General features: G+C 28.6%; 1 protein-coding gene across 1 annotated transcript in view; it reads right to left on the bottom strand.

Moving 5' to 3' along the window:
* Neto (Neuropilin and tolloid-like) overlaps nucleotides 1–26,849 on the bottom strand; it is a 763,546-nt gene that overhangs the window by 698,678 nt on the left and 38,019 nt on the right. Inside the window, exon 2 of the mRNA XM_075375170.1 lies at nucleotides 2,190–2,403. Within this exon, the coding sequence (XP_075231285.1) occupies nucleotides 2,190–2,241 (52 nt within the window). The 5' untranslated portion in view covers nucleotides 2,242–2,403. The remainder of the gene's footprint in view (nucleotides 1–2,189; nucleotides 2,404–26,849) is intronic.

Genomic DNA, 26,849 nt, shown 5'->3' with positions numbered 1-26,849 from the left:
AATTTTTAACAATTGAAAACATCATCGAGTTATATACTTAAATAATTTACTTCCTTGATACATGGAAGTATTGTGATCGCGAGAAATTTCGGTTTTCAGATTTCAACGGAAATATCCAATTTGACCATCCCTGAATCCATTTTGACTAGTTTCGGCGTGAATTCTGTACGTACGTATGTATGTATGTATGTATGTACGTATGTATCTCGCATAACTAAAAACCGATTAGCCAAAAGTGCCCAAATAAGCCCAAAATCAAAAAAAAAAAATAATTTTTAACTTTTTCTTAACTGCAGCCCTTATTGAGAGCTTTTAAACGATAAACGGTACTTATTTTCATTGGTTCCGGAGTTATAGCTAAGTAAAATTTTAGTTAATGAAATATTTGGTTTTTACAAGGGGAAGAACGATCGATTCGAATCCAACTTCATTTCCGACTTTTTTTTCTTTAATTTAAATATATTGATTTATTAATAGTTATTAATCTCTGATTGAAAAAAATTACAATAAGTAATTATTCAATAATAGCAATAAAATAAAATGAGAAGTTATTAGTGAAATAAAATTTTAAGTACTTTAAAAAATGTGTATATGGAGTTTAATAGGCTTACAAGGAAGTTATGTGATGTCCACATCAGATTTGGTGAAACATCTGACTATTTAATATTAATTGAAAATTATAATTTAGAATCGTATTATTTTTATCTGTTCAATTTTTTCAGTCTATTTGATAATAAATATCGTTATAAAATTTGGTAACCTTCTCCTGTTTCGTTTTTGTTTTTATTATGTTGAAGGTTACATCATAATAATTCAAAAACTATAGTATTAGATTCATATAAGACTTACATTTATTTAAAGAGTATAAGATTTAAGAGTATAAGAGTAAGATTTTTGAATTAATAATTGTATAAATATCTGATGTTAATAAAAACTAATTTAATATTGTTTAACAACTGTGTAACTGTCCATTTTTATTAAAGAATTGGAGGATCGTATCTCACTTTCAAATGAAATAAATTTCAGTGCAGCAAAAATGTGTATATGTAATTTAATAGGCGTACAAGGAAGTCATATGGTGTCCACATCAGAGTTTTTTTGAAAGCTTTCTTTTTTCAATCTATATCAGTGTATATTGTAATATACAAAACTGACGACTCTTTTCATGTGATAACAAGAAACGTTTTCGGGGTTTAGTATGAATTAAAGTAATACAATTTTTGCAAAAAAAAATTATTGTGGTAAATGCTTATCATAGTAACTAAAAGTACACCTTTGTCAAATCACAAAGTCAGGTTAGTGAGGGTCAGATTAATTAAAATTTTAATGGAAATCCATTACTCTTTTACCTTTTTAAAGTAGATGCAACACTTATAAATTGGTAACTAAATTTTAAAACTGGTCCGTTTTCTTAGTGTAAAACCAAATCTTAATAACCTTAAAAAATTTTAAACCATATTAATCTTAATAATCCTTAAAAGTACTAATAATTTTAGATTAGTGTTGTATATTTCATAATAAAAAAATAAATTCTAATCTTATTTTGAAAGTATCTAATTTATGAAAACATTTCCTAAAGAGTTTTAGTGAAAACGGTGATTTAAAATTTTTGACATATTTAGAAATGTAGTGTTAAAATGATTTTTTTAAAAACTGCTGGGTGATTTAATAGACGTCGGAATTCGATGTAATCTCTTGATGCACTTTTAAAAAATACATGATCATAAATTAAAGGCATCATATACGATATATATTTTATTTTGATATATGATGTTGGTAAATGAGGAGTTATCTGAATAGAATGATCTCTCAATTCTAAGTGAGTAATTTTAATAAGCTATCTTTAAACTTTCTTTTTAATAAAACATTAAGATGTTTTTGTTAAATTTCATCCAGATCGCGGTTATGACTTAATTCATAATTATTAGTCTGGCTATATTTTCGAGTATTTACTGCAGTAGTTCTTCATTAAAATAGTTTATTAAAACAACTTATAATTCTCTACACAATCATTAAAAAATAATCATACACAAAAAATTCAAAATAATACAATTTGTCGGAAATAATATTTTCTGGTCTCAAGAAAATGAGGTAGACGTAATTAAAACAACATCAAAAAGAAAGTAATTTAAATCTGCGCAAAAATACCTTAAATTAAAGCGCAAAATCGTTTAAAGTTTCGTACTTACCAAAAGCCTGTAAAAGGAAAAGAAGAAGGTAGGGCTTGAAGCCAAATGACATCTCTGGAAGGCTCTAACGCACTCTGGCGACTGATTTTTCCAAAAATTCCAGTCGTAACATTACTGCGCAATTAATAAACACCAATTGCGCTCTGTTCCCGACACTGCCAACTGTACTGAGCAGTTGGTCTTACAATGATCACCTCATACCACCAAAACAACCCTGAAAAAAAGTTATATTTTAGTCTGTTTTAAAAATTATATAATCACATAAAACATAAATATATAGTTCAACATAGCAAAAAATAGAGTGTTGTGAAAGGTAGTGTAGTTTGAAGAGGGATGTTTTTCAGATTAAAATAATTCGCTCATATTCAGTTTATAAGCCGATTTCAAATAACTTAGACACAGATATCCCTGAGGATGTTAATAATGAACATGTAATAAAAAAAGATAATCAAATTAACAGAAAGATTTTATCACACTAAAAGCCATCATCGTTAAAAATTTCATATTAGTGACTTTTAAAAGTGCTCCTCGTCACTTATTATATATATGTTAATTAATTATAATCCGATCTAGATGATCTCTATAGTCTCAATATTTATAAAAAAATTGTGTTGGACTAACTTCTAGTACTGTAAACAACCTATCTTTGGATTCCTAGACAGATTAATAAGAATTGCTATGCTATGTACATCACATACAGGAGAAAAACCAAACAAACCATTTGACCTCTTAGATCATGAGCTAATAACCAAAAATACTAGTGCTCTAGGTGTCTATGAATACAGAAAAATATGCTTTAAAGGCACCTAGACTGATGTTCTCACACTTTAGAACGTGCTGAAAAACCGCGTTATATAAATAAGGTATCCCTCAATATTTATTAAATAAGGTATTTCTCAATACTTGTACACAACTTGCTTTGTATTTTTGAATGGATAAATAATAAACATTCCTTCAATACTAATTAATGGAAACGGTAAAACTCTAATCTGAGTAAATTGTTACCAGAATATCTATTTATCAATTCTGCATTGACCTTCCCGCTACTGCAGCCACATAATCTGGTAAAGATTAGATGTTAAAGGAGTGTTCAATTTTGGTATTAGCGAATAAGTAAGTTTTCCAGAGATCGAGCCGGAAAGTCTAATAAGGATTTTCGTTGAAAATTTTCAAAAGTCTAAAAGGAACATAATAACAACTTTACAACAAAATTACCTCCAGCCAATATACAATGACAAACAAAAATCAAATCAAAGTTATTACTCCTAAGACCATTTATTTTTCCTTTGGAACCGTGTCTATTGGTCTGAGGAGGAAAATTAACAGATAATATCCAAAAAATATTCGGGCTTCAAAAGATGTTAGTGAGAATGTTAGAAACTCTTCACTGCACATAAAATCTCCGTAAAGATGCAGAGAAGGTGATTTGTATACGTTGATCATTGTTAAAATAGTAATATGTGTGACGACAAAGGAATTTCCATGAGGCCAAAGCTTTCATGCAGGTAGCCATTATGCAATTCTCTAACACACACGCTCACGCGTGCGCAAAGAGAGATAGTGGGAGGAGAGAGTGACTGTGTGTGAGAGAAAAAGATACCAGATGATAGCAAAAGAGATAGTTATAGTAAACAATCAACTCGGCAGTACGGCAAGGTGGTAATCTTTATTAATTTACTATTATTATTTATTATTAATAGTTTTTATTACATTTAGTGGAGGAAATAAAAACAGGCAAACGGTTATCAGATAGCATATCGGTGCGCAAGCGTATACTGGTTAACGTACACTAGACTGCTAACGGATTTTTACAACTGAGGTGTCATTTTGTTCAAAATAAAATACTTAATAAATTTTGCAATAAGTATTATTTTGTTCAAATAAACAATTACAAAGATACTGAAGATTAGAAAATTAACATGGCTGCCATTTTTAAATTTTTGAAGGTAACGTTTTTATTTTTTTATTTTATAGAATAAGATGTTAATCTTAGATTTGTAAAATTTAATTAAAGTAGGTTTATCCGTTTCTAAGAAATGCTTCTGTTGAAAATCACAAAATGGGGTCCAGAAGGAAAATAAAACGAAGTAGGACTTATGCTTATATGAATTTATTTACTCATTCTGGCGTCCTGAATCAGAACCTGAAGTTCGGGGAATACGTCACGGTATCCTCTGTATAATTATCACGTATTATCAGAGCGGCAGAATTTAAGAAACAATTTATTTTAATTTCATTTTTCACTAATATTTCATTTACTATTTAAAAAAAAAATTCATCAGATTTGTTTGAAATTTCACTTACTATTATGTTTTGAATAATCAGTTTAAACCATCAGCTCTATCTTAAATGAAATAGTAACCGAAATGTACTGGTAATAATATTTGGTAATAACAACAGTAATTTGTTATTCTTTAAATTGCACAATTCTCTTTTCATGTATATATATATTTTTACATAAAACTAAATTAAATTGTTGTAGTGAACTTTTACTCAGAACACAAGAGGCCAGCCAGTTACTATATTATAGATAATGTTACTGTCGATCTCTTGGAGTACGGCTAAACATTTTATATAATTTTCTACTTTGTCATTTTCAAACCTCTCTTCTTTTTCCTAATCATCAAGGAACTATTTTCTCTGGCTTAATAAAACGTATTTTTATTAAGTTATAATTTTTCATAAGCAAGGAAAACTACTATCACTTGTTTCAAACTCTCATCCTGGTCATTAGTCATTTTAATGATTCATTTTCAAACAATTATAAAAAAAATAAGTTACTCCAGTTTATTTTCAACAGCCATCAATTTATAGGTAAATATCAAAATGTATAGATCAGCTAGATTCTTCTTTAACAACTATATAAAACGATATTTCAAACGTGACAGGGAAATAAAGAGATTCTTTTGGTTGATCAGACGCAACTGTACAAATATTATTCATAAAATCTTTTATGTAGTTAATAATTTTTTAACTTAAGAGTTAAAAGTAAGGTCCACTCAGTCGTATAACCTCTTTAGTTTTCAACAATGTTATGCTACAATTTAGTTGCAGGTTAAAACGTTTAAAAGTGGGTATTTCAACTGTTAAAATAATGATGTTTAGAAAATGTTTAGAACAGAATAATAAATCCTATAATATCTTTTACTCTCTTAGTGTAAATGATAAACTTGCACCCAACAGGAAAACAGATTGCCATACACAAATCTTAAAAATATTTTAAATATGGTGAAACGTACGAGACGTAAGGAACATTAGTACTACGTTTTCCGTTCAAGAAATTTGTAAAATACCTTAAGTATTGTGAGTGTTTGACTCTTTAAGTTCGAAAATTTATGACTTAAATGATAAATAAGATACATAACGTTAACAATGCCCTGAATTAAATCAAAATCATGTGATTTCAATCATACGATTTTGAATACCAAAAAATGAAATCATGAAATTCAAGAAATTTTTTAAATGTCTGAAACGTGTTTTTAGAGATTTCTGTTAATATCTCCTAAAATTAATCGCTTATAAAGTTTATATCCTTTATATTTACAATTTTTACAACAAATTTAATTAAATTATGTATGATATTATACATATTAAAATTACATCTTTCTGGTATAATATTGAAAAAAATATCAGTTAATAATGAATGTCTTCAATTTTATCATAATTATTGATCTAAAATACCTTTTTACTGGGTTATACTGCTAAAAGTTTAGGAATTTTAAAAAATTAGGTTAATACGATTTCATTTTGAAAATTAAGTCATAATGTTTTAAATTAACTACGTGTTATTTTTAATTTAAAATTAAATATAAATAAATTTTACCACTTCTTTCTACAATAAATACTTAACTGCTGGAAAATTTTTCATGATATTTGTAGGACGAAGATTTTTTACTAAAATTATAGAAGTAACCCTCTTCGAATATAGTGTGCAAAGAAAAATTTGAATGAAGACTAGCTAACGTTTTAAAATAATGAAACGGCTTAAAAATATCCTTTTTACTCTTCAGTATATTACGACAACGAAGCAGTTATTTTTAAAAAATTGGAATGTAGTCAAAGAGTAAACAGAATTATCAAAGACGGACATATTATTTACTGAAACAACTTTTTCTTATTTAAATAACAAATAAACATATCCATCAAAGAGGATGTCAACACAAAAATTCTTAGGTGCATGTTACCTTTTGTAACATCTAAAAGCAATTTTTCCCTAATAATTGATAAATTAAAAACAATCCCAGGTTTTTCTTGTTCAGGAAGTTCTTAATGAGTTTAATGATAAAATAGTAAGGCCAAATAAGGGAAAAAATCCTTCAAAGAATTTCTTCTAGTTTCTCTAAACACAAAAAAGAATATTAATATTAACATCGTTACATACTACACGTTACACACTAAGAGTGAGTACTACTACATTAATGTATATTTTAGTTGTTAATAGCGTTTATCATTTGAATTATGAAAATTTGAGTTTTTTGCGGGTATCACTTCCTTCAAGTATTTCACTAACAGAAAAATTGCCTGAGACCATTTAGTGAGTTCATAGACTGAAGACGATATTCTAAAGCACTTTACATTAATGTAGCAGCTATTAGTCCTGTTTTTAAAAGTGATATCAGTGATTGATTTCCAGATTACGTAAGATTAAGAGCAACGATGTACTTTAAGAAATTGTTTCGATTGTCAAATATTACTTAGTTCATAATATTAAATGCCTTTTAGAAATTACCTTGTAAATCACAATATTACATCTAAAAGTTTGTGTCATAGAAATGGTTAAGTAAATTTTACAAAAACAAATTTCTTCAACATGTCGTGTGAGTAGTTATGGTGCTTGGGATGTGAAATGGAACAGATTTAATCAAAAGTATTTAATATCGCTCTCAATCTAATATTTTACTATGAAAAATAATTTACTGTATCAAATATTTAACTTATTCATTATTTACATCCATTATCACTCAAGTTACAATAGCAGGGGACACTTTACCTTTATTTATTTCTGCTCTGATAATTTTGATTATGCATCGAATACCATAAAAATAGTTTTTACAACAACTTTTTTTAACAGATAGCTTTTTAAATATCGATTATAAAAGATAAAATGGCTACCGTTTTTGTCTTAGGATGTAGAATCACTGTAATGCTATTCTTTGAAATATACATTTTTGAAATCAATAATTTGTTTTATTTATTTATTTTATGTAACACCAGGTTGCTCAGTAACACACAGTACAGTGAAATGATATCAACAGTACTCTGCAATTGAAACCTGAAAAAAGTTATGTTATCTATTCAATTAAACTTCCTATAAGATTTTAGTTAATAAATAAAATTTAATTTTCTATAAGTAATACCATAGTTCTGAATTGTTACTAATGATTCAAAAATTAAAAATCCCGCTATTTTGAGATTTGAAAAATAAGTAGAAAGCGTAAATTTCTCTCTTTCCTTAAGAATGTAAATTAACGTATATAAGAAATGTTATTTCAGTGTTTAAATCTGTGTTTTACATGAATTTCTATTTTAAAATAAAGCCACGAAAAGCGAAAAAATGTGGGATTCCTAACCCATAATTACGTTCTTTCTTAACTGAAGCACAAGTTATTGAAAATAACAGCCGATAGGATAACTTACGATCTTATACATAATTATTTTAATAAATTCCAGAACTGTTAAGATACGTATCCTTTATAGAGCTACTTGTACCTCTGGATTTTTTTCTCTTTTCTTAATACTGAATTTTACAAAAATATTAGCTACGGAGTACTTGATTATATATTAAGACATATAAGTCATCAGTATGTAAACAAACCACAATGACGACACCAAATTTATATTAGATAGAATAGAGGTTTACAGGTTAATTAAAATTTGTTCATAAGCAAGAAGAAAATTTTTCATTTTATGACAAACTTCTGTTTTAAAATTTCTCGAATGCAAATCGAGTTATAAAATCTCGAGGATCCATTGATCATCGAAAACAGTTGTGACGGATTGACTGTAAAATAAAATATAGAAACGCATGCAATATCAGTCAGGAAATTTATCGTGAGTAAAATATATATTAAAATAACAAATTTTGTTTATCTTATACGATCAGCAATTTTAACTGCCTATAGACTCCGTCTATCGTCTTGTAATCTCCAAATTTCTACTGTTAGTAAAGAATTAACTATATTGGAGAGGTATCTGTTGACAGCCAGAGTAATGAATGATTCCTGAAGGAGGGCAGCACCTCTTTCAGTAGTTGTTAAGGGCATATGTCAGAAGGACTTAAACGGTCACATCAACAACAACAATCACATCACATCAACAATCTTCTGAGTACTGCGCAGCTGAAAGCAATGGCAAACTACAGCTGCTTTTTTCCAAGAAAATGTAACTCTCTGCATTTTAATGTAACAAAGATGGAGGCGCCTTCCTTGGTAAAATATTACGGAGGTAAACTAGTCCCCCGTTTGGATCTCCGGGAGGGAACTACTAAGGAAGGGGTCACCAGAAAATTAAAAAGTAACAGCGGTCGGAGCGTGGAATGTTAGAAGTCTAAAAATGGTTGGTAGGTTACAAAATTTAAAGAGGGAAATGAATAGATTAAATGTAGATTAATTGTATGCAATAGGAATTAGCCAGGTTCGCTGAGAAGAGGAAAACGACTTTTGGTCAGGTGATTTTAGACTAATTAATACAGCTTCAAATAAAAGGCAGGCTGGAGTAGGTTTCTTAATAAAAAAGAAGATAGGGAAGAGAGTAAAGTATTTAAAAATGCATAGCGACAGAATCATAATAATAAGGATATAATGAAAGCCTAAGACGACAACGATAGTTAACGTCTATATGCCTACCAGTGCCCACGATAATGATGAGGTAGAGTGTGTATAAGAAGAAATTGACGAAGCACTTAAACACATAAAAAGGGAATGAAAATTTAATAATAGTTGGAAATTGGAATGCAAGCATTGGAAAAGGTAAGGAAGGAAATATTGTGGGTGAATATGGCCTGGATAAAAGGAATGAAAAAGGGGACCGACTTATAGAGTTTTGCACGAAATATAATTTAGTAATTGCCAATACCCAATTTAAAAATCATAATAGAAGAATATACACATAGAAAAAGCCAGGTGATACTGCAAGGTATCAGATAATTACACCCATAGTTAAGGAAAGATTTAGAAATCAACTCGTCGACTGCAAAGCTTACCCTGGAACCCTGGAATTCATAGCCACCATAACATAGTGACAATGAAATGTAGATTGGGGTTTAAAAACCTAAAGAAAAGGTATGGATTAAAGAAAAGAAGAAAAGAATTGGAAAGAAAAATGAGCATTGGTAAAATAGACGGAGCAAACAGGAAAGTTAAGGAAAATTTTGTGATACATAAATTAAAATCTAATAATGTGTTAAACAAAGATAGTACACCGATTTATAATACAAAAGGAAAGGTCGATAGGTGGGTGGAATATATTGAAAAGTTATACGCAGTGTGTAATGAACGGCATGGATGAAGTTTTACGCAAGAACTACCGCATGAAAATAAACAAGTGCAAAACGAAAGTAATGAAATGTAGTAGAAATAATGTAAATGGAACATTGAATATAAAAATAGGAAGAGAAAAGATTACGGAGATATAAGAAAGAATTTTGTTATTTGGGAAGTAAAATAACTATGATGGACGAAGCAGGGGCGACATATAATGCCGAATAGCACAGGCGAAACGAGCCTTTAGTCAAAAATATAATTTGTTACAAAAAAATTAATTTAAACGTCAAGAAAAGATTTTTGAAAGTATATGTGTAGCTTTATATGGAAGTGAAACTTGGACGATCGGAGTACATGAGAAGAAAAGATTAGAAATTTTTGAAATGTGGTGCTATAGGAGAATGTTAAAAATCAGATGGGTGGATAACGTGATAAATGAAGAAAGAATCATATGGAAAAATATAGTTAAAAGAAGAGACAGACTTATAGGCCACATTGTAAGGCATCCCGTAATAGTCGCTTAATATTGCAGGGACAGGTAGAAGGGAAAAATTATGCAGGCAGGCAACGTTTGCAATATGTAAAACAAATTGTTATGGATGTAGGATGTAGCGGGTATACCGAAATGAAACGACTGGCACTAGATAGGGAATCTGAGAGAGCTGCATCAAACAAGTCAAATGAGTAAGACAAAAAGAAAGTAAAGAACGAATGAAATCGAATCGTTAGTTGAAAGTTGAAATTATTGGCCAATCACAGAAGAAATGGGTCGAGAAGTAAATAAATAGTAGAAGGGAACATAGGCACTAGAATTTATTTTTATTAATTTATCAAATATCTATGTGCTTGTACAACAGATATTCATGTTCAACTATATCCATACGTTCTATTATCGAATACTTGATACTGGTGTAATGTAGTTATTTTAATACACTCTTGTAGTATGTCCAGTCTTCTGAAAATAATTGTTCCTTTAATCCAAAGTTAAAAAAAACACACGGTATCTACCGTCTATCGTCACACTGTAAAAAAAGATTCCACCATTAACATTCCAAATTAAGTTAATTGCAGAATATGAATGTGTCATACGACATACTAGATCTCACATATTTAAGTAGACAACAAGCAGATTTTCAATGTGTAAAAATCCTCTATAGGTGGTTCACTTGTCACCAACTGATTTAGTACACACCATTAATATACACCTTTTCACACACTGCATAATCTAATATATATAATCTTGTCAATTGGAAACTATAATGAAGGACTCAATATAAAAAAACAAACTTTCATTTTTTAACCGCTTCATTTACCCTTATTGATAATGTACATAATTTACAGAACAAATCTTAAACAGTTAGCGACAGAAAACATATAACAAAGCATGTCAAACACCCTTCATAAAAGTACATACACTTAATATTTTTAAGGAAAGAATCTCTATGTAGCCTCCAAAAACAACATATATACACTAGATAGTAGTCAAGGAAACAAAATACATTTGAACACAAGACAGAAATAATCAAACTAAACTGCGTTAAATATAATCCTTGGAAGATACGATATTACCATACAGATACAAAAATATGTACTAGTATTAAAATATGATATCAGAATCAACCTTTCTTAATTCCTTCATTAAAGTAGGAGACGCATACAAAGACTAAATCTTACGTACAGCATACAACGTTACGAAATAAACATTATAGAACAGAACGAAATCTACAGACACTAAATTCGAAAATAATGGTATTAATCAAACAGATTCAAAAAATTAAATCAATACGTGGTTTGACCATCTACTTCAGCTCAAGTCAGTTTAAGATAGAAGCCATTAGCAACAGACTCTATTGCTAAGGCTGTTACTACCTGTAACAGTGAAGAAGAAACCGAACGATACTTCGAAATGATCTCTGGATAGTTCTTCACATACTTAGATAGAGACTCCTTTTTTTCTTAGAAAACGATTAGTATTTTACGATTTATTTATGATAGCTAGACAATATTAAATTTTTTCGAAAGTTCATGTAATTTTCATCAGTTCCAAAAATTATTATAAAATAATAAATTACAGGACGCTTCTAAATAATAAATCACTTTCAAATCTCTTTGAATTCGATTATTTCAACAAAACAAAGATAATCTCTGTTGATAAAAAACTATATTTTAACGAAAGAATTACAGAGCTTATGAAATAATATGGAACACAATGGTAATTACTAATACCATTGGGAATAACGCTTATGGACGTTATTTATGGAACTTGTGCGAGCAGAGATTTCCTTAATTACACGACCATTAATTACGAAAATCCATATTTCTCTCTGAATTAATGATATGTACATGAGCATAGAGGACAATTCCATCTAGTATACCTATCACTCACGGTGACATGGTTTTCATGAAATACGTAAATTGTTGCTTTTTATGAAAAAAATTGTTGTAATGTATAAATTTTTTTAAGACATATCCAATTTAATGATACCCAAAGGGAAACGATGTGAATTATCAGCCTTGTACATTTTGATGTGTTTATTACTTTCTGAATGATATATACTGATATGAAAAGTATACAGATCTGTTTTATTTTCATGATTGCGTTTTAGCGTACATCACATAAAATACTGAAAATCCTGTAATTTAAGTGATCTATTTTTACAAGCATCAGAATTTTATTTATAGGGTTAGTTCCCTAAGTGGAAAGCGGTATTTTACCTCAATATTTTATAAATGAAGTGTTTAATTACACTAACTAAAAAACAAATCCAAGCCTTAATACATAAAATTCTGAAAATACCTAAATCATCTTAAGCTTAAATTTTAGTCAATAGATAAAATAAATATTGAGTAAAAGTTAACTTATAGTGGCAACTTAAGGAAGATATAATTCGTATCCCTACTTGTATCAGAACCCTTCCAGTAAGGTATTTTTATTCCAACAATTTTATCTATCTCCATGGTGGAGTGGTACCATCTTAACCTTTCTTTCGGGAGGTCCCGAGTTCGGAATTCACATCAGGCATGATATTTTTCATATGCAGCGAAATTTTCATTTTATATTCTCGTACACAAGCTTCAAATTTATCCGGTTAATTAATCATCGATCAAAAATCAATTTCCTTCGTGAATAGTAAATCATTTCTGCAAATTTCCTTAAATTTAAATTTAAAATGTAATTAAAAACTGTAAATTAATAAGACAAATTGGACTCCCCGACAACTTTCTTCCGTGATTTAATGTTTAACATTTTTCCAACGAATATTTATCAATAGATGAAAAAGATGTGGATTTGTCCAGAAACATCATCCGAAATAGGAAATTTAGATCTTTTTGAAAATAATACATTCAAATCCGGAAACAAGGAGAATAAGAAATATACCAAAATATGATCATGTCATCTTTTGGAAAAGATATTTTTGTTTACAAATAACACAAGTAAGATATTTCAGTTTATTTTCATCGATACAATTTAATCCTATCAATAAAAAATCAAATACATTTTTTTCTTATATACAGGTTCAGAAAAAGGAGAATTCGGGTTTTGAGGATTAAAGGGAAAGGGAAAGTGTGTTGAGGGTACTGAGGCTTAATTTAATTAAAATTTACCGGAAATAGTTACTTGCAAGATCCACAAGTAAGCCCACGTAAAAATCTTAAATATATTTACTGCTACTTGTAAAACTACACGTATATATAATACGTAATAGCTGTGTCTATTGTTACTAAGTTCGTAAGCTTAAAATAAATATTATACCCGAGATAAAAACAAATTGCTGTACTCTCAATTCATTCCAGAAAATTACTTTTTCCTATGTTTATATCATTCTGTTCCATCAAACTTTTTACAATCTTCATCAAATTACTCTTAACATAATTTATACTAAATGTAAGCAAAATTATTTATGGAAGTGATTTCTAAAAATGATTTCAGTATAACGAATATAAAACAAAAAAAAAAAATAGTTAAAGCAAAAAGAAAGGTTTGGATCGAAAGGTAACAGGAGTTGATTGAAATTCAAGGAAAACAACAAATTTATTATAAATACTAAGATTCAAAATATGATAAAGAAAGGAGTAGATAGTATGAAACGTTAAAAAATAAAATAATTGCAGATACAAAGCGAGAAAAAACGTTTTCTGGAAGGAAAACATAATATGGAGTACTACATAATTACTGGGAAAATGGAACATAACAAATAAGAAAAAATATTTACGAAATGAAGGCTAAATGAAATTAATACTAAGAGACCGAATTTCAAGCCAGTCCGTAGTAGAAAGAGAAGTAACAGCTAAAAAGATGTAAAAATAAATAGAGAATATACAAAAAATAAAATTAGTGGATGAGATTTTGGATTAGGAAAAAGAAATGAACAATAATCTTAGAAGAGATTCTATTTTGATATCAGGATTTCATAGTTTTCTAAATTAACTGAACAATTAAGTCTGTAGTAGCAGTAGATTGTACCTAGATTGTACGTAAGGGTCATTATCATTATCGAAAACCTCGTTAAAAGTCTTGTGACTTAACAATGAAATAGAAGAGCACTCCGTACGGCCGGACCATAAAGTCACCTAATTGAAACGGTAAGACAAACCAAGAATATTGTTCCTCAGCAATCTTGAAAAATCACTGATCGTATTATCTAATAAATTGACCGCCAAATAATTCAGGTGCCGATCCAATCCAGAGAGATTTCCTGCCAAACGGTTCGCAACTTAAGATCATTATATATCAGGATATTACTTATGCACCAGGTATGTTGAGCATTTTCCGCAGTGCTGTTGTTTGGTATTGATCAAGTATGTCAATATTGAAGTTGCACGCTGTGCCCCACAATTACTATACTCACGCGAATTATCACATTTGTTATGGAGACTAATTTTGTTCTTCATTATAGAGGTTCATCCGACGGAGGATAACAAACGTAAAAATTACCGTGAGTAAACTAATTATTAAGTTATTATGTATCTATTACCATGTAAAAGTTTCGATGATACTAATGTATTACCTTCCAATGTTAAAAATAAAGCATAATTTTATATAAATATAATTGAATGCGGGAGTTTTCGCTGTTAACTACCATACTACTGGAGCAATAGAATGTTTAAAATATTAAGGAAAATCAGATTTAAATATGCAGAAAGAAGAGTTATTTTTAATTTATTCGAAGAACAGATAACTTGATAAAGAGTAGAAAACTAAGAACGACAAACTATAATTCGAAAAAGTAAAGTATAAAGAAAATGTATAAAGTTATTCCCTTTGCTTTTTAACGATGTGTAAAGAATAATTAAGTAAGAAATTTATTGTTGCGAAGATCTATCTCATTATAGAAGGTAAATCCACCAATAAAATTAATTATACTACTTACTTCGAAACGATTTCTTTGAAATTAGAATTTGTTTTACAGGAAATTTATTATTGCAAAATTGACGGCGTTAGTTCTGAATACGTTTTAAGTTTTGCTTGCGATGTAAGGTTTATTAAATTCTATATGCTAAATTTGACGTAGCAATAATTATCTCTTGGGCAAATGCATTTAATTTCCTTGGAAAGTCATTTATAATTTTAATACTAAAGGAATAAATATTTACTATAAAATAATAAAATTATTTAACAAATAAGTTACTATAAAAAGTTACATTAGACTCACGACTATTCGGTCTAATAGGGCGGCCGGCCGGGCCGGATGGCAAGAAAGCCAGATATGGTGGAGTTCAATATTTAATCATTTACTACGAGTTTGACAACCTTTATACATAATGTACTGCAAAATATATCCTTGTTTCACATAAAGTATTTTTTTTTAAATTTAATTACTGTGGTTCAATGCATTTCTAAAATTCTTACTGACGTAAAGCAAAGACAAAAACGGAGACGTTTTCTAAATTTAATTTATGTTAATGAATAACGTACGTCTACAATCTGAATGTTTAATGTACCGTATTAATGTTAATAAAAAAGTACAGTGTATGTTGACTTACTTGATTTAACTCTTAAAAAAAGTCTTTGATTGAAGTTTGCGTCTTTCGCTGCATTCTCTTCTTCGCTGAAAAGTCCCGCCATTTACGTAAGGACATGATAACCACTTCCAGTGCCGCTTCTTCCTGTTGACTCATGTATCCAAGCGTGGTCGCGATCGCCTTTACAGCTTTACAGTACGGTATCAGAATGGGTCTTTCTTCAACGGTATCTTTTTCATTTGGCTCTCTTCATTTGATTCCATCGCAACTATATCATCATCAGTTATTTCTTCAATTTTATCCTGCTCCATCCATTCCGTGATGTCCTTCAAATCAACCGTCTCACAACCAGGAATTTATTCCAGCAATGAAACAAGTTAATTGTTTTCTTTTGTAATTTTCTTGTTGCACTGGTTTTCTATATCTTTCCAATTGTCACTGGCCTTATGATCTAGTAAAATTTTTCAAGACCTCGCAATCAATATGGCCGGTATTTCTTCCCATCCCTCAGACATCCATTGTATAACTCTGCAACAAGTTGTTTTCATTCAAAATTATGCGATTAATATTTTTTTATTTACGTTTTTTTTTTGTCTGTACGTAAGTATGAATTATTTCGGGCCGGATAAGCTGGAGGCCGAATAATCACGAGCCAGATAGTCCAAGTCTACTGAAATTAAAAAATAGTTGAAATTAAGTTTTTCCAATTAACACTAGAAAATAAATTACGTAAGGGTTCTGCAGCATTAAACCTATTCCTTTTAATCACAAAAACTTAAGTTGTTAAGACTTTTTATTAATTTATATTATAAAAAAGGTAAAGAAATTTCAGGATTTTTTCCAATTAAAAGTTTTTATGTTTCTTTCGTAACGTCGATGAAGCTGTCAATTTGAAGGTAAAAGCGCTCTTTGTGAGTTAATATTTGAATTATCTCTCTTCATCAAAAACATTTTTTTGCGTTAGTATCCTCTTAAGAAGAAAAATAATTTACTTATGACAAAAAAGGACAAGGTAAAATAATTTATTATTCTTGCAATTGGTTTTAGTGACGTATATTATTAATACACGGTTTCAAGCAGTAAATATTATCTTAAAATTCATAAATTACGGCCTTGTAATAAAAAAAAAAAAACAGAAGCAATGCTTATTCATTGGAAACAGGAAATAATCAGTAAGGCAGTGTTATTAATATTACTAAATGCTATTATTATTTTTAATTCTCGGACTTGTGAAGCGACCAAGTCAAACAGGGGTAGATCACTCTCCCCGCTCGTTGCATGAATGTGCGAAAATAGAAAAATTATTGTATTAAGAAAAAAAATTGTTTTTTTTAAAAATAAAACCTAAATAAAGTTGTCAATTGAAAAACATCAATTAAACTAAGGAAATCTCATTAAAAAAAAAGAAGAAAAAGTTTCTTGATTTACTATAATTAGGCGCAATGTAATTACTTAAAAAATAAATTTTCTATTGGTAAGGTGGAAAAAACATATTCCGCCTCCTGCACTGAGTAGTTTTTGGGGGTAGAAACAATTCTTCCAACCTGAGTCAGCGTCATTGTATTGTAGTAATATTGCTTCAGTGTTGGTATCATTATTTTTTTACATTGGTAAATGTGTAGAATTTTTAATTCTTATATCGTTAACAATAAAAATTAAGAAAACACGCTGTTTCTAACTACAGGAACATTTTTATACTATTTTATTCATCTTTCTTAATCATTATTATCCTCTTAGTTCTTTCGGAAATGTTGATATATTTTATAAAAGAAGATAATTTTCTTATTCCTTTTTTCCCTTCCTCTATGTTTATTTTAGCTTATAAAAATATATAGTTCATGAATATTGAAGTAATTTGTGTAACCAAAAGTCTAACTTTGTTACTAACAGTTATTTTAATTTGGTAATTTACATATTTATTTTTCAATATTTTGTTATGCTAAAACAATGTTTATAAAATTTTTACTCTAAACTTTGACGAGCTAAATGGGTTATTTCATTGTATTTCGATCTAACAACCTAAAAAAAAAATTATTATACTGAAAAAAAAATTGAAAATAGTATTTAATAAAAATATCAGAATAAAATTAAGCGGTAGATCTGTCTCACAAATAAGCTTCAATTTGAATTTAAAAAAAAATCTTCAGTTAGAATAACAGAACACTTTAGATCTTTTATTTACATCTGTAAATAAAAGATCGAAGACCAGATTTTCTTTACCAGAACTTTGACATATTTATAGGAGAAAATGATAACATACGACTAATAATGAAAGAATATAAAGTTATATGAGTGAGGGTAGCCTGAGAATAGATGAAGCGTTGCATTCCATAAGCCACGTTGTTGCCTATACCTAGATTCCAGGAAAACCCACAATGTGAAAGAATGCAGTGCAGCTGCAATCTTTGTCTCTTTATGTTAATTGAAATAATAATTAGTTAGACTTAAACTTTCATGATGTAAAGTCCATGTATGTATAACTTAATAATTACTATTTACGTGTACAACAACGAAACTTATATAATATTAAATGTTTATTAAAAAAAAAGATTAATTTTAAAAGCACACTTTCGTTGTGTAAAAATATAACTTATATATACATAGATACAGACAATCTCGCCGATCTATATGGCGATCCATATTACTGACAAATCTATATGGGAATACCAAAAAGGAAATCTTGAAGTTAATAACAAAACATTTAAGTTTATAAATAACATAAATACAGATATAATGGCATCTTCCCAATTAAATCGGTTCTATAAAAGGAAATTACTTTCATACAAAAATATTTTACAAAACAATATCTGTATTAACACTACAAAGGTTGTTTTATTGGCAGTATTATGGCCTACAGATGGTAAAGGTATTTCTACAATCACTGACCTAGAAGCAGCAATAATAATCAAGGATGGCGCTTTCTTCCAAATTTATAATTTAGAAAATTACGAGTGAAGAGAAACTGCGAGTTCTAAAAGTCTCAGCGGAGATTATGAGCCTTATAATCTTTATTTTATTCTACTGTAAACAAAACATTTCTCTGAATATATCTCATTCGGTTTACTATATATTATATATTATCATTATATTAAAAAAATTTTGAAATTGCATGTGGGAGCGCAAAGTACAGATATGTTAGAAATTTATACTACGTCAAGAGAAAACTTTATTTCCAGTTACTAAAACAGGTTGTGTGTTTTCACAACTTTTTCAAGAAAAAGAAAGATAAACTTTTGATCTCTCTGATCACAAAACAAAATAATTCCATAATTCAAAAATCAGCTATTGACAATGTTAAAGGAAATAAAAAGACTGTTTATAAACAGAGAGATCATATAAAATGTTATTTTTTAAATCCAGAGAACATGTTACCATATCAAATAAATGTCTGCTTCTATATTTATTATATATTCCAATATCTGCTCATTTTTTATAAAATTGATAAAATTTATTACATCGCCTGCCTCAAGCAATAAAAATAGCTCTGCAACTTGCCTGTTGTGTCGGTGGTCGCCCATCGTTTATATTATTTTGTTACTGAAAAAAGTTTTCAATAATTCATTAATAATTGCTCACTTATGTCTTTATATAGATTTATTTTATTTAATATACATATATAATTATCATTTAAAGAAAAAAGAATTAAAAAACCTACTAAGTAGTCAAGTAAAAAATATAGAACAGAAAATAAAGGGGATTAAATTATACTTATGGTTGCATTTATTGTAAATTAAACAAAGATGGTTTTAGTATAAGAAAAGAAAGTAAACTACATTCCGTGATATTCTACTATGAGGATCGGTAAAAATTTAAAATACAGAATGTCTCTATTTTTAAATTTATGATTCTATTATGGATACCGACAAGAGGTATTTTGAGTACCTATTACTGTTTCTTTTAAAGATAGAGACTCAGATTTTTTAAGTTGAATGGTTTCTCCATAATACCATCCAATTGAATATGAAAGGACAAATTTGAGAATGTCTTTACAACCAAGAAGAGAAAACAAGACATTAAGATCTGTAGATGACATTATTCTTCAGACGGGAATATAGAAAAAATATAATGACGGAGTTAGAAGAAATACTGAATACCACGGGTTAATTACTTGTAAAATTTAATTTAAAAATAAATGAAAATATTAATGGTTACAGGAAGTAAATATGAATCAGTGTAAGAAATAAAATATCAACTTACGTTTAATTTAACCTAGCAATTTTTAGGGTAGTATGCAATTTATTTCCTTCATCATCTTTTAATTTGAAATTGTAATTAAGCTTTCATCAATCAATGTTTGAAAAGCCAATTTTATTTTGTGATCATTTCGATTTCCCAAAACTATGGAAGAGGGTAAATATCCTCTTCCGTATTTATATATACGTATAAATATCCTTAACAATTTTACATTGTGACGTATTTCAGTCTGGACAAAGTACTAATTATGTCATTAAAAAACAAATTTAGATTCAGACGGGAATAACTCCTTAAAAAGTTATATAAAAGGAGTTTTTTCCTGTAACTTGTATCAATGTGTCATACCATTTTATGCAGTATTCTTTTGGTATTACCTAATTTTCCTTTTATTTTTTGTTATACATAATTGCACTTTAAGTATTCCTTAAAGTAGTAAGAATATTAAAACATGTTACTTCGGTTAGGAAAAACAAAATGAATTATTTCATGTGTTAATTTGTTAACTAGATCTACTTTCTCATATTTTCAGCTTTTCTTCAGCCACGTCTAAAAGGATTCAGCTACATCTAATTATTAGTTTTAATAATGAATCTGAAATAATTATTTATACAATCCTTATATTTTCTCAGAAAAAATTCCTATTTTCTTTTTTTATTCTAAAATCATTCATATTTCAAGGTAATTTCTATATGAGAAACACCTTATGCTTTCCTATATTTATGGTGATGCAGGAGTTCCTCAGGCCTCAGTTTCATTATTCTTTTTGCACTACATTTACACTGCCAATATCATTGCTAAATACAAGCACGTATATATATTTGATATATGGGTGCACATGCTTCAGCAACACAACCGTCTTTTCTAAGAGTAGATTTATTGTTGATGTCATATTAATTTCTGAGCGTGAGTTAAAGTACTATTTTGTTGCTCCACAATCGAAAATAAATTAAACACTTTAAAATAAACAAACTTAAACTTATATTTCAGTTAATGAACATTTACTTCAACTTTTCATTAATAACACTTTCATTCTACAATGAAACAGTAAAATATGTAGAAGTAATATTAGCAAAGCGCTTAACCTGATCCACACACTTACAACTCAAACAGCAAAGATTTTTGCAATTAAGAAATCTTTGATGTCTTTTTAACTAAACTTTATCACTTTCCAGGATGTTAAATTGTAGTTTGACAAAACGCTTTAACGTAGCTTGTCTTAAGGCAAGAAAGACCCGGATTTTTCGAAGAGTTATCAATTAGTTTTTCGTGGTACGAACCCAGTAGTTCCCTACAGCAATGATTTTTGAGTACCTTGCATAACTGATACGATCAATTTTTTACTGTAAACAATTCCACCGTAAAACGGTACATGATAAAAACAATCAGGTTTTTTACCTTTGCATTCGTTGCATAACATTAGACAGTATTACAAGAAGATAAAAGAGATATTTTTTCATCTAATAACAATAAAAATAAAAATTACGATAAATCATCTTAATCTTACCTAATACCACTAAGATATAACATTTTTGTGAATGGTTAAACACTTAAATTCTTTTGAAACACCGATGAGTGATCTCTTTCCTTCTCTCACACAATTCATCTTAACTGATATTTAATATTAAAATTTTAGCGATATATAATCCGCAGGGATAAATAAGTAACGAAGTTATAAAATTAAACTAAGTAAAAAAATATATTTATTATTTTTTAACAGTTACTTCAAGGAATAAATAAAAAGACTTTTTTTTCTAAGCGTAATCTTTCCTAATTGATTACTGGTTACAATCCTAATGAATCGCTATCATCAAAACCTTATGTGTGTCTATATTTGTCTAATGTTTTACGTTTTTCAATAAACAGTATTTTCTCCGTTGCGGTGTTCGCTTTCGGTCTGTTTTTAATTCTTTTATAATTACGATGAGGAATTCAAACTTATTCTTTCAGCATGTCAAATGAGAGGTAGAGATAGATATTCTACTTTTTATGATAGCTATGATTTTTTAATCTGTAACAGTAAGTTTTAGAACCTCTTTATTCCTGACATGTTTTGTCTGTTAAATAATTTATCGTCAAGAATAACTCAAAACTTTAACAAAATTATAGCCTTCGTTATAAGACCGCAACTGGTACAGCAAAACATTTAAGGAAGATAATGCAGCTCTAGTCGGGTCCTTTTAAACAAATTTGGTCTATTGGCTATCTAATCGGTAGAGTAATTAGGCATTGTATATTATTTCAATCAAAATTATCAAGCGCCCACGGTAAACATGGTTATTCCAATACTTATCATATGTAATTAAAATACAATCGTAAGTATTTCAATTTAGATCTTAATAGTGCTACTTGTATCAAACAAACAAAGAATGTAATTATATACCAAATAATCGTTTGAATTCCTTCATGAAAAAATAAAACATCGTAGCTGTGAAAAAAAGAAAAAGGAAGGTTCTCAGCAGTCTAATATTTCTAAAACATTCCTTCGTATTCTGTCAAAAAAATATTTTTCAACGTTTTTTATACTACAACGAATGTTTTTTTAAATTTAAGTTACAATTTATTAATTATATTTTTAAATCATATCAACTGTTAAATTCATCAACGACTACGTTGAGTCGTATGATTTTCTAGACTCTAACAGAGAATCGAACCCAGGACTAAATTTCATTAAAATTGTCAGAATTAAATTCATGAAATATTTTAAATTTTAAGTTTAAATATTAAATGAAAAAAAAATAAAGCATCTTATCGAAATATAACGGTTAATGCTATAAAGAAATCTGGAATTTTATCTCAATTCCATTTCAGTTTGAGTTCTTCGCTATCGTATTTTATTTACGATAAGAACACTACACTCAACAAAAAGAGTCCAAGTAAAATGGTAGTAGTAAACATATCACAAGCTTAGAACTCCTCCAAATCTGGTTTTATTAGGATTCAGAGTGAGAGAACTAATGTAAAATCTGTCAGATAGAACGAGGTAAAAAGACAGATAAAAGAGAATATGCTTTCTTTTACGTTCAACAAACATCTAACATTGGATTTCATACTTACTATCTCATATATAAGTCACTATTATATTATCTAACAGAATATAATTAAATTCTGTTAGAATTTATACAATAACAAGATATGATATACAGATATGAGTTTAATAAATAATGAGTTTAATGTATTTTATACATTCAAAAAAGATAAATAAATAAAGAAAAAATGTATTAATAAGTAATTTAAATACTTAAATATTTCCGATAATAATTGCTAAATAAAATAACACATTATTTACTATTATACAGAAATATTATGTGTAATTTATATTTAAGAAAAAAGAAACATAAGTTTTAAGTTTATTTTTAAGAAACAGAAGAGTTCAATGCTATTGCAATATAATTAAATTACATTGCAATTATTTTTACTGCAATTAAAACTATCAAACAATAATAATAATAAATAGATAATAATTAATTACAATACATTATTTTTAAAATAAAATTATAAATAATAATAGTAGTAATGGTGTGAGTATATATACCAAATGTTTGAAAAACGTTTTTTCTCTTTGCAGAAGGATTTAAAAATATTCTTTGTTTTCGTTGTGTCATACAGAATACTATAAAAAAGTAGTGTACGTGTGTGTATACATATATATACATGTGTGTGTGTGTGTGTAATCTCTTTTATAAATTTAAATTACATGATTAATTACATAGAAAAACTATTAATATTTATTTACTTTAATGGTAGTTTCATTAAAAATTTATTTTCAACTGAATAAATATTTGGACTTATTATTTAATTCTTTCTTAAAATAATTCTGTATGTATAAAAGTTATTATATTGCTATTGTTTTAATAGGATAAAAACTGCTTCTCTAGAAAGATATTAGGTTATGTGGCACAGACGTTACGTTAATTCAAACTCATAATTGAGCAGATGAGAGATAAAATAGTACAAAGAACCCTATTTACAATTAATTCAAAGACAATCAAAGCCGTACAAATTGGTTATTTAAGTAAAAGTGATAATCCTTAACATTAATCTGCATAATAAGAGTGAAAATAATGAGGTGGATGGAGGGAAAAGCATGACAACATAATAAATGAAGTCAGGAAGAAAAGACAAATGCGGTACGGTCGCCTTCAAAAGAATGAATGAGAACAGGTGACCGAGCTGGATACGCAATTGATTCCACCGGTGAGTAAAGAAAAGAGGCATTCAATCAAATAATGAATGATACTTTGATGAATGCCTTGAGAAGAAAAGACCTTTAGATAAATGACCGAGAAGTAAAGTATAACTTAAAAAATAGGCTTTTCATTAAAAATTGGTTAGTAATATTTTATAACATACCATTCTTTTACAGATTCACTAAGATAACTTTTGAAGCTCTCATACGAATCAATTAAGCTTATAGAATAGGAAAATAAAAATTGCTATATTAAATAATATTTAAAAGTTAAGCCCGGATATAGTTGAAATTCCACCCAAATTTTATAATTTTAGATCATTTTCTAAGTTTTTTTGTTTTCCTTTCGAATTGGTATTGTAAGTAATTAATCAGAATTATTTCAACGATAACTACTGGTATTGTCAAAATTTTACTTATGCTCAGTGTAAACCTACTGGAAAATTGGTGATTCAAAGTAAATCTAAGTAATTGTCAATTAGGTTTCTTGAAGGTGTATTTGGCAGTTAATAATATTTTTGGATCGATAGGGAAATATGGATCGCCGGGTTAGTCTAATGATTAAGCTCGTCATCGCTCAACTTCGCTTATCTTCGAAGTTGACAGTTTCAAGGTTTGAGTCCTTGTAAAGGCGATTACTTTTATTTGTTTGCTAAACTGTAGACACCGATGGTTTCTGGGGGTAGGGTCAATTAACCACACGACTCAGGAGAGGTTAACCTGAGTTTGTTCCAGACTACATGTTTATCGATACACGTACACTTACACTGCAGATAGATCAGGCCTGGCAAGCCGGTGGTAGTAAGTGTATTTGCTTCTACACATACATGTACACGCATCCAGACCCAGCAGTAGCTGAAAAAACTACTTAGAGAAATATATATATATATATATATATATATATACATACATTGAATGGAAGAATGTAGAATTTCTTTTGGTAACACAAATAGAATTTTGTTTTTTGCAAAATTAAAGGCATATGCTGTGTCAGTAGAAATGCTTTGTTTAGTTGGTTAGAGTTTTTATACTACCAGTAAATTTACTTGAGTACAAAAAACGTTTACCCTGTTATAGAATCAACGGTTTGGTGTAAGGAACTTTCTATCTGTGTTTGGTTATCTTGCATAAAACAACAATTTCTGCTGTTTTGCTTCTTGTCAATCTCGTTGATGAATTCGGAGGATGCGTATGAGTTTTTCTTTACATCCGGATGATATTGTATATTTAGCTGATAGCCGTCTGAGCTGCAAGGTATGTTTAATGGTGTAAAACATTGTACTAGGTTTGAAACTAAATTCTTGATTGAAAAAAATTATTGTAAATCCATAATTAAAGAAAGGATGGTTTTCAGGAAGGTTGTTTATGAAGATTTTGCGAGTATAATGAAATTGAGATTATAAACAAGTAGAAATACCTGTTGAAACATTAGAATCGAATATTTCATTTTAAAAGTTATATTTTATAAATTAAGTTAAAACCAACTTTTCAGATGTAAATAAATCAGTTTTTAATACCGCATCAAAAAGATACAACAAGAACAACAAATATTTTGGTTTTAACTAAATGATAGTGCTTAATTCTGATAAAGAAGCGATTTAAACGAATGAATACAAGTTTTTAGTTTTTATTGAAGTTAATTCATCACACATATGCTCGAAAGTTTGTGTGTAGGAATGTGAAATGAGAATTCTGACCTCACCAAGACAGGTCAGCGGAGCAGCATTTGGACTTTTTAATGAAGAAGAGACAAAAAAATTTCGGCTATTCCTTATTAGTGGTATCTGCTTATTACCAGACACGAAATTACGCTTTCTTTAAAAAAGTGTAAATTACACTTTCATTAGAATGTGTAATTTATTTGGATTATTTATATGTCTTACTATAACTTATTAATTATTTTTTGAAGTTTGTAGATAAAACAGATAGTATACTAATTAAAATCAAGTAACGCTTATATTTACTGATAAAAGAAACTTAGATGGTATTAATATTATTAATACTTAGATGGTATTTGTTGATAACAAATGCTCATGGTTGTGCCTGGATGGTGACGTACGTGAAAATGGGCAATGGAAATAATTTTAAATTGTTCACAAACAAAGGAATTTAATAATAGAAAATGTTTTTTCATAAAGTAACTAGCTAAGTGTAGATAAAATAACCAGGTGACGTTATATGAGATTTCTAAAAGTCCGCTTTTTAGCATTAATAAGTTTTATTAATAACATAGTTTGTGGAATTGTTCAGGAAGGTTATAGAGTCTGGTATTCTCCTATATTAAAAAGCGGTCGTAATAATCATAGTTATCTGCATCTACAAAGAAATGTGAAGACGAGTTTACGGAATATTTATTCAAATGAAGTAAGAAAGGAAAAAACTGGATTTTAATATGATGAATAATACAGTATTTTAAGTATATTGTATTTTAAACAATTTTCCAGTTAAAACTCAAGCGTTATCTTTTATTAACTAATATTTGTGAGACTACCCCTTTCAATAAGCAAGACATTGTTAAAGCTTTACGTTAATCATGCCATACGACTGACTGGGACTAAGAGTGTAGGACATCAAATTAATTCCCTTTATGTGTTGAAACAATGCCAATAATATGTTGCCAAAATTCAGTAGGGAAATGTTTTCTTTATTAATTAACTCTATTAACCGTAATACCGTGATTTAAATACAATAAAAAAATATTTTCGAAACCAATCCCAAAGGTTATGAAAAAACTCAGAAAGATTTCCTTTTGACCGTAAGTTAATTTATAATTTGAATTTTTGATTTTACACCTCGATAACACTTTAATATTAATTCTGTAATGAGTAAATCAAA

The sequence above is a fragment of the Lycorma delicatula genome, chromosome 1, assembly GCF_047948215.1.
Source record: "Lycorma delicatula isolate Av1 chromosome 1, ASM4794821v1, whole genome shotgun sequence".
Taxonomy (NCBI): Eukaryota; Metazoa; Arthropoda; class Insecta; order Hemiptera; family Fulgoridae; genus Lycorma; species Lycorma delicatula.
The sequence above is the reverse complement of the archived record's forward strand: the minus strand, read 5'-3'. Positions and strand labels throughout refer to the sequence as shown.